At 43.0% G+C, this 13,579-nt stretch overlaps 1 protein-coding gene across 1 annotated transcript; it reads right to left on the minus strand.

Moving 5' to 3' along the window:
- Positions 1-11,372: 11,372 nt before the first annotated feature.
- mpg (N-methylpurine DNA glycosylase) lies at positions 11,373-13,184 on the minus strand. The gene has a single exon (XM_068017957.1). It carries the CDS (start codon positions 12,683-12,685, stop codon positions 11,870-11,872), a length of 816 nt encoding a protein of 271 aa, XP_067874058.1. The 5' UTR covers positions 12,686-13,184; the 3' UTR covers positions 11,373-11,869.
- Positions 13,185-13,579: the final 395 nt, after the last annotated feature.

Genomic DNA, 13,579 nt, shown 5'->3' on the forward strand with positions numbered 1-13,579 from the left:
TCCCCATCACTCAACATTTTGCTTTTAAAATCCTTGACCTCATCTTCAAAGCCATCCACAGCCTCACCACTCTCTGTCTCTAGAACCTCCTCTACACTAATTCTCTGCAGGACCATTCACTCTTTCAACTTTGATCTAACGCATTTTCCCCTCGCACTCTCCTTGCTGCACTATCAGTGGCAGAGCCTTCCACCTTTTGGACTCCTCACTCTTGAACCCCCTCTCTACACTCTATCTCCCTCCATCTTCAAACATCTCCTTCAAACTTACCTCCTCTATAGTGCTTCAGCAACCTCCTCAAGCCTTCTGCCCTACACACCCACACTCTTGCTCAGACCTGACTTTCACCGTGAAGTGCCTTGGGATGTTTTGCTACTTTAAATACACTGGATGCACTTTTTTCAGACTCACAGAATATATTCTGTGTGCCAATCATCCTTTTTTACTAATTGTTTCCTTTCCTCTCCTGAAGTCTGACTTTTGCTTGGTGCCGGCAGCCTCTGCAATACCTCAACCAACTGATCATGCTTCATATGCAAACCCAGAGAATGAGTTCCAGTAGGTTATTTGACGATCAACAGTTAGGCCAGATTCTGTTCTCACCTGACATTCCATACACACTTTTGTTTTGGCAAGGGTCACTCCAGGACCCTGTTGATATCCCTCCCCACCACCACCACCCTGCCCCGCCACTCCAATGGTACTAAGTTTAGTTGTCGTGTCTCAACTGCCACCCTGGTTAGGTTCAGCACAGACCAGGGATATTCAGGTTTGTATGGCTTCGTAATGCCATGCTGCAGTTAGCCACTGCGACAGCGGCTTCTATTTGGATGTCCCAATTTTCTGCCCTATTTCTTCCTCCTCTTTTGAAATATAATGATTCAATTATTGCTTTATTCCCCCTGCTTTCTCACATGAGCAGAGGCAACATTGCCTACCACCCACTTCTGCTCTCTACCTTGCACTACATGAAGCTGAAAGAGTGATATACCACTCCATGGGCACCAATAATTCTTCAATATTGTATTGAAGCGATTGATGCATTAGTCTGCAAAACAAGTGCCAGCAGGCTGTTTGACTGCAGAGCCCATTATATCTAAAGTGAACCATCTTCTCACCTGACATCCACAAACATGGTGAGTAGTTGTGACTTAAGGTGACTGTGTGAAACGAGCGATATCAGGTCAGTTGCTAATTATATATATATTGGTTTTTATTTCCAGAACTAAAAATTGACAAAAACCTATAATGGCGGGCTGATCTGATCTTACCCATTTTACATTGTCACCCAACATCACAATTACCCCCATGAACTTTCCAGTTGAGGTCGCTGGATAGCTTTTGGGGAAGTGGTGAACCCTGACTATTTTTTCCTCTTTCCTAGCAGACTGGGACTGAAACTAACTGCAATTCCCAAATTGTTGCTCTGCCTGACATCAGCTAACACAGCAGACAGGGAATCAAGCCTAGCATTATGGCCTGAATTACTCAGTAATATACTGGGCAGCACCTTTACCCACTAGACTATAGGAAATGTGTTTTGTGCCTTACTAAGCCATACATTGATATCCAATTTTTAATGGATGGAAGAAATTCTAAAATATTAACTAATCCTGCTGCTGCTGAAACTGTCCCATTTTTTCATGGGGTGGGTTTGGAAATAATGGAACAACTGCAGGTGTATAAAATTTGCACATTTGTTGTAATTCAAAAATAAGTAGTGAATGCTTCATTAAAGTGGATCTGCATGTGCAAAATTCGCATGTGTATGGTTGGTGCAAAATCCTGAATGTAACACCTGTCCTCCACTCTCCAGCTAGATGGGACTGCCCTCATTTGGTTACAGTCTTACCTCTCTGATCATAGCCAGCACATCTCCAGTAATGGCTTCTCTTCCCATCTACATACGGTTATCACTGGAGTCATCAACGGTCTATCCTTGCAGCCCCTTTCTCTTCCTCACTTACATGATAACTGTTGGTAACATCATCCTCAGACATGCAGTCAGCTTCCACATGTATGCTGACAACACCCAGTCCTAACTCTCCAACACATCTCTTTACTCCTGTACTGCCTCAGTGTTGTTAAGTTTGTGACTTCCTTAACGAAGCCCTCGTCATCGCACCCTGCCACAGACTCCATATTCTTGCTATCAAATACCCTGTCCACCCACTATTACAGTTTGATCCAGACTGTTTGTAACCTTGGCATCCAATTTGACCTTGAGCTGAACTTTCAATCTTATATCCTCTCCATAACAAAGACCGCCGGCTGCCACATGCATAACATAGCCTGTCTCTGCCCCTACTGCATCGCATCAGCTACTGAAACCATCATCCACATCTTTGTCACTTTCAGACTTAACTATACCAAAGGTCTCCTGGCAGCCTTCCATCCTCTACTTTCAGTAAACTTCATCTTATCCAAAACCCTGCTGCCTATATCTTATCCCACACCAGGTCCTGAGGAAGTTACTGGTTAAAGGGCAGCAATTCCTTTGAATCATACATGAACTTTTGTGTATGACAACTGAATAAATTGTTCAATGATTTTTATCATTTCATTTATTCTTGGAAGTTTTTGTTCCAGATGCTTGCCAGCAAAATCTATTATTGCTCTAATCAAAATGGTGAAGATCGAAATTCGAATGGGGATTGCTCCCTTTTTCTGTTATTTGAAGGAGAAAAAAAAACGGATGAACGAGCAGATGCAAGACAGGTTTAATTCACCACAGGCAGAGTGCCTGCATCTGCCTTTGTCTATGCAGCTATGTTCATACGTCTAGGTAGAAATGTCCAAAGAAACTATCTTTGCAGCTCCACTTCAAGAAGCAGACACACTTGTGCCTTCTGCTCAAATCTGATCATCAGACAACATGCACAATAGGGATACTGCCATGAACCAGTTATGCCTTAGACTTGCCACCTGGGACATCAGCAACATCAATCACTTTTGACTACACAGAATCATCAAGTAGGTCACTGATGCATTGTTCACCAGGGAAAACAACTCTATTTTCCCCCATTACATTCTAATTTAATTCCCTAAAGGTGATTCATATATGTAGCCAATTCTTTTGTGGCCCAGTGTTTTCCTTTGATGATAAATATGTTTTGTGGGCTCTATGTTTCTAATCTTCTGCTCCTGCTACACGTTTGCCTATTGAAAAGAGTGGTTGGCAGCTGGCTGCTGTTGAGATTCAGGTATCGCTGTACATCTGTGTGCCTGGATATGAGATAGTCCTGTATCTGATTTCTCCACATCAGATGCTGCAGTGGCTGTGTGGCTCTACCTGCTCTCTTTTGTCATTTGTTGGTGAGTGGGCTGGATGGGTCAGATGTGATGTCACCCTGACAAGCAGCAGTCTTATCTGTGCCTAGTCCAGCCATGCTACTGCTGTTGGACACTTCCACAGATCTGCAAGTGGGAAAGCTCTGGGCAGTGGTGAAGCTTTATGTAATAATACTATTCAGCTGATCCTGAAACATGTTGAAGATGGACAAGAAAGCCAATAGTCGGTTGGAACCCAAGGCTGCAGTCTGACATTCATAAGAAATACTCTGACCAACCTTAGAAGACATGGTGATCCTGGACTTGTCATGACCTTTATACTGGCAGGGAATTCTGTTAAGTGGTCATGCATGAGTGCATGTCTGCAGTCAGGACTTCTCCACAGTCATCACCACCAAGGAGCTTGACAAACTATCAAGCAATGTTGGTAACAACAGATTTCTTTTAAAAGCAAGTCCTTTGCATTCTGAATCCCTGTGTTTTGCAGCTAAGGAAGGACGCGAGCTGACTCTTCAGCTGTGAGCTTCCGGTTTTTTCTTTGCCGCAACCACCTGCTCCTGCTCAGTAGTGCTCTTCACCAGTTATCTGGAAAAGGATAGGACTATCCCTGAGTTTCTAGGATGCCTCCCCCCTTCACTTAGGCTACTTCTCTATATTTTCAGCCCCTAAGATGTTGAGCATTCAAACTGGCTGATTTTACCATTTGATGCAAAACGGGTAGTCAACTGCCAAAGCTTGCTGGTTTGGGATGGGGCGGAAATCAGTCAGCTCTTACCTATAGCTAGCTGAGAATCTAGGCCTCTTACCTTTTTAATCACTGCTACAACAGTAACAATAATTCATTAAGTATCTTTAACATAAACATCACAAGGTGCTTCACAGGAGCAGAATAAAAACAAAACAAAGGAGATATTGGAAAGCATGATCTGGTCAAAAAGTAATAACTCTGGAGTATGGAGCTAAAGTGGTAAAGGCATAGCCATCAATCATGGGGAGGGGTTGATGCACAAGAGGCCAGAGTCAAAGCAAGAGCTGGTTTTGTGGATAGGGGTTGTGTAGCTGGAGGAGAGAAAGGATCTAGGAAAGGATAGGACTTGTTTTTATATTGCACCTTTCATGACCTCAGAATGTCTCAAAGTATTTACAGCCAATTAAGTACTTTTTAAAGTTTAGTTACTGTTTTAATGTATGGAAATGTGGCAACTGATTTGCACACAGCAAGGTCCCACAAACAACAATAAAGTACATAACCAGATAATCTGATTTAGCAATCCTGGTTTAGGGACAAACGTTGGCTCGGACAGCAGGAGAACTTCCATATGTTCTTCAAAGAGTGTCACCGATCTTATATGCTCACCTGACACGACGGCAGGGTTTAATATCTCATTCAAAAGACAGCAACTTTGAAGTACAGCATTCCCTCAGAATTGCATTGAAGTGTCAGCGTGGATTATGTGCTCAAGTTTCTGAAATGACGCTTGACCCCACAACCTTCTGACTGAGGCCAAACCAGTAGAATACAAGTCACAGGAATTCATGTTCAGACTGCATAATTCTCATCAGACCACATGTTGAGAACTATCCCATTTCTGGCCACCAAAACATAACAAAGATTCTCAAGCCCTCGAGGCAGTCCAGAAAAGAGCTGTAAGACTGGTCCAAATATCAGAGGACTCAGTGTAGAGGAAAGACTGGAGATTTAAATACAAGGGTGAGAATTTAAAATTTGAGACCTTGGGGAATCAAGAGTCCCCATAGGTCAGTGAGCAGAAAGGGATGAGCAATAAATGCTGGTGATGCTCACATCCCATGAAAGAATTAAAAAATGTACACTTGGAGGTGACAAAGGCATAGATGAGGGTTTCAGCAGCAGCTGGGCTGAGGCTGACACAGAGACAGACATAGGTGATGTTGTAAAAGTAGAAGTAGGAAGTCTTTTTATTGGTGAGAAACATGGGATCAGAAGCTCAGCTTGGGGCCGAAGAGAACATCAAGGTTTCGAACAGTTGGCTTCAAACTGAGATGGAGACTAGGAAGGGGGGTGGAGTCAATGGCAAGGGAGCTTTGGCAGGGGCCGAAGACAATAGCTTTAGTTTTCTGAAAGTTTAACAGAAGGAAATTGCAACTCGTCCAAGACTGGATATTAGACAACACAGGAAATTGAGAGGGCGAGGGACTTCAGCTGTGCACAAAATACTATGCAAGTTGTGGCCCATGTGTTTGAACTGTTAGATGGGACGAACCTGAATATTTTCATATTATTGTGCATGTGGAGCATGGGTGGTCAGATTAGATATACCACCTTTGTATCTGAGTTAGCAATTCCATCGAAGTGGAAAAAAAACCCATCTTAACCTTAATATGTCGACACATTTTAGGGCTGTTAATCTTGCTGCCACCAAGTGGTGATTTAAGAGACATCACTTGAGAAAATGGAAAAATAATTCAGAATAGGATTTTTAACTCCCTCCACTGGGCATTATGGGAATTAAAAACCAAAGTGGCCCACTTACTGCTTTTTTTCCATCCACGTTTGTATTAAAACCAGGCGGCTGCAGCACCTGCCTGACTCAGGTATGAACCCCTCATGGGTTTATGCTAATCGAGGTTCTGTAGATCGGATCCTGAAGCTATTTTTACAGCTGGAGTGGATGGAGCATCTGCTCTGCTGTGCAGACACCATCATGCCAAAAGCAGAGCACCTCTAAAATAAGTTTAAAAAAATTACTTTTGTGAAGTCAGGAAGAACCGAACAGCTTCTCATGGCCGAACAAAAATAGTCTGGGCTACTGCCACCCTCAAATCTCCCTCCTTCCATGTTCCCAAAATCCTCCTGAATACCTTCCAAATGAGTCATTATGCTGCTGGTCTGTGGGGCCATCCAATAATGCATTGGCCCAAACCCAGTGAGCTGCCTCTGAATGCCTATTTGGGATGAACAGTTTACTGGCTCCATATGAATGAGACCCAGGCCTCCGGCTGCACCGCCAGGGTGGTCATCTTGAGCATTCTGCCAGCTGACCGTCTGAGAGTCCAAAACTTCAACTTATTCCTGCCTGAGAAAACCTATTATCTTATGGGTTATGCTGGTGTTGTGGTTATGTTACTGAACTAGTAATCTATAGGCAGGAGCTCTAATCCCATCATGGCAATTTGAGGATTTGAATCCAGTTAAAAAGCTGGAATAGAGAGCTGATATCAGTAAAAGTAATAATTGTTGTAGAAACCCAACTGGTGCACTAATGTCCTTTTAGGGAAGGAAACCTGCCATCCTGATTCCAGACCCACGTTTTTGCTATTTAGACTTAAAAATTATAGTACAAGTGGGCACTTGGTGTCACCTTTAAACAGTTGGCCTGAGCTTGTTTTCTGCTGGAGAGCCTGATCACAAGCTGAATACAGCCTTTATGCATGAATTAAAGCAATCAGAAACTTCACTTACAGTTTATTATAAAATCATATGCCAGAAGAGAGTTTAACAATTGGAATAATTAAACCAGAAAACCCACAATGCACTGGGCAGCATGTCCAAATCACTGCCAATGATCTTGTTTTCCAGGGACAATGTCATGGTGCTTGCCAGGGTCAACAGGGGCCCAGTTATAGACTGGAACAGATTCCTCTTCAGGTAAGTAACATTTGCGCCACACAAGTGCCAGGCAATAACAATTACCAATGAGAGAATCTAACCATCTCCCCTTGACATTCAGTGGCATTATCATCACTGAACCCCCACGAACAACTTCCTGGGGAGTTACCATTGACCAGAAACTGAACTGGCAGCCACATAAATACTGGTCAGAGGCTATAATTCTGCAGAAAGTAACCCATCTCCAGACTCCCAAAAGTCTGTCCATCATCTACAGTCAGGAGTGTGATTGGATACCCTCCACTTGCCTGGATGGGTGCAGTTCCAACAACACTCAGGAAGCTCAACACCATCCAGAACAAAGCAGCCCACTTGTTCAGCACCCCATCCACCACTTTAAACATTCACTCCCTCCACCACTGACGCACAGTGGCAGCAGTGTGTACCATATATAAGATGAGCTACAGCAACTCACCACGCCTCCTTCGACAGCACCTTCCAAACCCGTGACCTCTTCCACCTAGAAGAACAAGGACAGCAGATGCATGGGAACACCACCACCTGCAAGTTTCCCTCCAAGTCACACACCATCCTGACTTGGAACTATATTTCCATTCCTTCACTGTCATTGGGTCAAAATCCTGGAACTTCCTCCCTAAGAGCACTGTAGGTGTACCCGCACCAGATGGACTGCAGCAGTTCACGAAGGCAGCTCACCATCACCTTCTAAAGGGCAATTAGGAATGGGCAACAAATACTGGCCTTGCCAGCAATGCTTACATCCCATGAAAGAATGTTAAAAAAAGGTATGTTTGAATTCTCTCCATGATGAGTAGCTGGTCCACTTCCTAAAGAAGGAGACGTTACTGACAGAGGCTGAGGACTTCCAGCTTGATGAACTGATCAAATTTATTCATTGAATTGCTGGGGAAAAGTGGATCCGCTGTGTCTGATTCACCGCCATGCACACTGAGGCTATTCTAATTAAGAATGCAGGAAAATACATAGGAAGTAATTGGCAGTGAGGCTGGCATGCTAGATGGCTAATGGTAAGGTACCTATTCTGACCATTGCAGGAAAATCTGGGCCAATATCATTTCAATCTCTACTGCTTGGTACAACAGGCCTAGTTTGTCGAAAGCCTCTATTATTACTATGGTCATGTTAACCATGATGTTACTCAACTGTCCTCAGGGTGTCAGCAATTCCATACTTTATAGTTTGCACCCCTACCTTATCCCGGTCCTGTCTGCTTGTGGAGTAACATCACTAATGAATATAAGTTTCTCCAGTTCACAACCTGTTGAATAAGAGCACGTTCTGATTCAGAGTAAATGTAGGCTATGTCTTGATTTGTTCACTATTACTTTCTATGGCTGTAAATTCTTGTTAGGAAAAAAAACATCCATTTAGAAAACTTTTTTTTAACTTTGCAGCACAATCAGGTGGTCCAATGTGGCCTTACACCCTTGTATCAAGGTGTAACTGTCTAAAGTATATGTATTTAAAATGATTTGCATTATACTGTTGATTTTTATGTTGTTGCTGACTATGTGGATTAGTTACTGCTCCATAACACTGTCAGGTTCTGCGTTATCACCTTGTGATTGGAAGTTCCTCAATCTGATTGGTTGAAGGGATTCCACAACAGTACAGCCCGACAGCAACAAAACTTTAATTGTACGAACATATGAAAAGAAGGGTAAGAAAAGGCCATCAGGGTCATCCGGCCCATTAGACGGTGCAACCTCGTACACCCACTCCCCAAATGCTAGTAATGGTAACTCCTGAGGGAGGCCAAAAAAAGAAATCAAAACCTGTTTCAGGAGACCTCCCCAAGAAAGAACTTGGAATTTATATGATGCCTTCTTACATCCTCAGGGTAACTCAAAGTGTTTCACAGCCAATAAAGTATTGTTGAAGTGTAGTCCTGTTTTTATGTAGGCAAGAGTGGCAGCCAATGCAGGTACACCAAAGTACCACAAACAGTAAATCAAATACCAGCCAGTTAATCTGCTTTTGGTCATGATGGTTGAGGGAGGAATATTGACTAGGACACCAGAAGTCTTTGCTCTTCAAATAATGCCATGGATTTTTTTAACATCCACCTGAACAGGTCCTTAGCTCTAAATTTTTCATCTAAAAGACAGCACTTCCAACAACGCAGTATTCTCTCAGCATTGTAAAAGTATCAGCCTAGATTATGTGCTGAAACCCTGGAGCAGAGCTTGAACACAGGAATTCCTAATTCAAGGAAGTGGGCTACCAACTTAAACAATCTGACACTTTAAATCAATGAAGCATGCTCCAAGATTAACCACAACACATCACTAAATGTATGTAACAACCTCTCCCGCACCCCCCTCCATATTCATCATATGACAGTCATCATAGTTTAAGGCAAGTAGGACTGTTTCATATCATAATGATCTCTACAGGAAGGCGATGTTGTACTGCCATAATGCTGCACACTTTAAAAATTACTACTGTTTGCTGAAAGCAATAGAGTGAACCAGAATTTCAATATCAATGACTTCTAGCTCGGATTCACAAGGGAGAAGGCGACAGAGTTGTGCAACCTGCTGCAACAGGATCTCCAGCCTGCCTCCAGGGCGGACAGTGAAAGGGCCTTAAACTTCTTTTGTCTGTGGCTTTCTTTTTTCCAGATGCCACTTGGAGCATTAGCAGCATCAATCTTTCAGCATTGCATTGGTGTATAAAACAGCTGACTGACGCCTTGTTTGTAAGAGCAAACAGATACTATCCCCATGAGAAGAGAAAACCGTAGAGAGTTGTCATCAAATGGCAGAATTCTCAGAAGTCCAGGGAGCCATTGATGGAACCCATGTGCTCCTGCACACAGGAATACCCAATACGTGAACCACAATAGCTTTTACTCCAATGTTTACTTTACATTTGGCCAACTGCACAGGATATTGTAGGTGAATGCTCAATCCCCTGGCAGCAGTCATGCTCCATTCTTTTTATGTCAGTCCATAGTGCCACCATTATACATTGATAGCCAGGAGGTCAAGATCCTGGGAGACCAAGGATACATGTTACCTCCTAGACTCATCACTCCTTTGGCACCAGCAGAACAGATGTCTGCACCTCCACTAGATCCTTCACTGGAGACAGCATATTCATGGTTTGACAGGTCAGGGGACCTATTATCGAATTTGGATATATAATCCATCCAAAGTTTCCAGAACAAATATGTTATTCTGCATTCCTACAAACTGACAATTGAAAAAAGACAACCAAATAGAGCAGCTATAGCGAGTTCCACGAAGAGCTACTCGAGGACTACACTGAAGAACCTGATGAACCAGATTTGGAAGCAGCTTTGCCAGATGCAATAGCCAACAGAATTGTTAAAGGCAAGTTGTATTTGACAAATTATTAATAATTCTGGAGAAATGATCTATTGGATAAAGTAAATGTGGTAGTTATGAATTTTCAGAAATTGTTTGAAAAGTTGCATCACTGGAGGTTTATGGTACAAGATTAAATATAGCAGCTTGGATGAAAAAGTTGGTTGCTGGATAGGAAACAAACGGTTAGCATTAATTGCTCAGATTTAAGAATTCCAACTGTATATGGGGTATGGGGCAGTGCCGAATCCACTTTTGTTCTCAGTTTATATGGATAATTTAGTTTTAGGCACAGGGTGCATACTATCCAAGTACGCCATTGGCACAAAAAGTAGAGGTCTTGCCAAATTGCAGGTTGGAAGATTCAGGGAATAGACAGTTTAGCTGAATGGGCAGACATGGCAGATGCAGTGTGGAGAAATGTGAGGCAATACAATTTGCAAAGAAAAACAAAGAAAGGGAGTAGGCACACAATGGAAAGATTGAAGGGTAAAAAGACCTAGGGGTTCAAATGCATAACTTTCTGAAAGTGAGTGCAGGAACATAAAGCCATAAATATGTACATAAAGAGACACCCCATAGATCTGATAAACATCAGAGACAAGGCAATGATTATACAAAGAATATTAAAACCATAGAGAACATACAGAGTCAATGAACCACAATAATGCTAGAGGTGGGAAGCTGCAGTTATGAGGAGAAAGGGGAGATACTGGGACTATTTTGACTGGAGCAGAGATGACCAAGAGGAAAAATAACAGAGCTTTTTAAAATTATCATAAAGTATTTTGATAGTGAATAGGGAAAAACTATTTTTTCTTCTTGAGAAGTCAGTGAGTGGAGTCAAAAGTTAAAATTGCTGCTAAGATAATGAAGAGAGCTTTGGAGAAATGTCTTTACATGCATAATTACAAAGAATGGGATTGCCTACTTTTAGGCAGAAACCCTTGCATCTTTTAAGGATAAGCAAATAAATATTTGAAACTGAGAACATATCAGGCTTTTTGGAGAAACCAGAGCAGTGGGATTAGTTTTCAATCACTTAAAGAGATGGCACAGACCTGACACGCTGAATGTCTTCTGTATTGTATGATCAGATAATAGACCATTGCAATAAATATATAAAGCATTTTATTGTGAAAACAATTAAATCGAGACACAGATAATACAAATATTTTATAAAGCATTTTCTCAGGCATCTTTTGCATCATTACCTATTTGAATCATTACTAATGGGTTTTATTCGGCCAGGGTGGTTGCAAGAGTCTGGCAAGTTCATCTCGCCTGATTAAGAGACCTCAATATTAATTTTACTCTCACTGCATTTAAGTGATGGTTTTGAACTAATTCGGGCATTTAAGATGTTCCCTCTGTTTTTACTCAAGTCCCCTGTAGCCAATCAATATGGTAACCGTAAAGACAAAATCAGACCATTCAGAATTCCCAGAATATCACACCGTACCTGCTATTTTGAACAGACCAAGTTGTAATAGTCGCTCAGCATTAACAGTGTCTGACGCTTCTGTCAGCAAAATGATGCTATAGAACCACCAATGAAAGACGAGGGCATCCATAACCATTTATATTTGTATGATTTTGTAACGACACAATCCAATTACTCGTTCACCTTCTCAGCTTTCCTATCTACAACACTCACACATTTGTTGCCCTTTATGTAAAACCTTAGAGGTTTGCCAACCCACTCCCCTGCATAACCTATACCAATGCGGCTCGTGGAGACAACATCTGCTCCATTTATTATTTCGGGGCCTGGTTCCATCCAGATTTCAGTGCCTGTGGCCAAGTCGCCCCTGTCAAAGGTCCTGGTGATATCAAACGCCTGGCACAATTTCGAGGGTCCATTGCACAGTTCATGGTCTTTGAGCGGCTTCCCAGTTTCTTTCCTCCGCTTGCTACGAAGTTGTCTCATTGCATCCAGTCCTTGCAGAGGTTCCAGCGATCGTAATAAAACGGCTGCACCATCTCCCTGACTAGACACATTCAAACAATAATACACCCCATAGATCTGATAAACATACATGGTGCCTGGATTCATAAACATAGCGGCATTCCTCGGAGTCTGCCTCCCACCGCGGGAGTGGGATGCTTGGTCCTCACCACCCAGGTAGGCTTCAGTCTCCACTATCCTGCCTTTCACCTCACTCCCATCCGGAAACTTTCGGACCATGACCTGGCCCAGAAACTCTTTGGCCAAAGCCACACAAGGCCGATTGAAGAAGCCCGAGGGCAGCCTGCCATGTGCCACTTTGGCAGTGTTGAAATACACACTGGAGACCGGACCCTCCTCCCGCTGGTGCTGCCGGGGCTCCGGCTCCTGCTCCGCTCCCGGTCCAGGTTCCGCACACACCCCGCTCTTCCCGTCCCCCTCCCGGGGCCGAGCGGCCAGCAGTTTTCTTTTCTTCGGTTCCATTCAAACAGGGTTCACCGGGAGCTCGGACTGACAGCAGCTTAGAACTGTCTCTAATGCCTTAAACGCAATGTGTAAGGAATCTCAACCAGCGCTCGCCCCTCTAACCTCCAGGGATCAGGTGCTACTACAAACCCATTTCCCTCCGCCTGCAGCAAGACAACCACCAAGCAAGATGGGAACAGGAAGTAGTAACTGCTGAAGGCAGAGGACGGGCTTGTACTTCCCGAGTCCCAAGTGCTTTCATATCAGTAGTTTCCAGTCTCCAGTGCTTCCAAGGTTTGAATGCTTGCCTGCTCCTCTGTGTACTCCCTGCCTCTTAAATGCTCATACATTCCAGCCCGAGTGCTTCCCCACCCTCCCATGTCTAATGTATCCGGTCCCTAATGCTTCTTCAAGCACATGACTCCCAGCCTGAGGTTCTTCCAGGCCACCTGGCCCACGCACCTCGAGTAGTTCCTGGTACTGAATACTTCCACATCTGTCTGCTGTGAGTGTTTCACAGCTCCGTGAGCTTCATGTTGGCTGGAAAATAAATATAGGCTTAAGAGGGAGAAAACTTGAGATTTATATTTTATGGAAATTGTGAATTGCTTACTATCACTGTAAAATACTCAATGCAGAACATGCCACTTCCTGATTGTCTTTGTATTAATTTAAATGTTATTCAATGTTACAAAGTCCATATAATTATGGGCGATGGAACCACATAAATTTGATTTATGAGTTATTTTCCTTTTTATTTACTGTTCCATTTATTTGGTGTTTTGCAGGACCTAATCAGTATCCTTTCCACTGCCTTTTCTTATAAAACAGAAACTAAACTGCCTGCCAGAGTCACTTTGCAATTACAGTTTAAAGAGTAGCAGCCCTTATAAATTTTAAGAACAAGTTTGA

Source organism: Heterodontus francisci, chromosome 3 (assembly GCF_036365525.1).
Source record: "Heterodontus francisci isolate sHetFra1 chromosome 3, sHetFra1.hap1, whole genome shotgun sequence".
Lineage (NCBI taxonomy): Eukaryota > Metazoa > Chordata > Chondrichthyes > Heterodontiformes > Heterodontidae > Heterodontus > Heterodontus francisci.

What these genes read in the sequence shown, in the direction of transcription:
- mpg (XM_068017957.1), bottom strand. Translation starts at nt 12,685, where the DNA reads ATGGAACCGAAGAAAAGAAAACTGCTGGCCGCTCGGCCCCGGGAGGGG.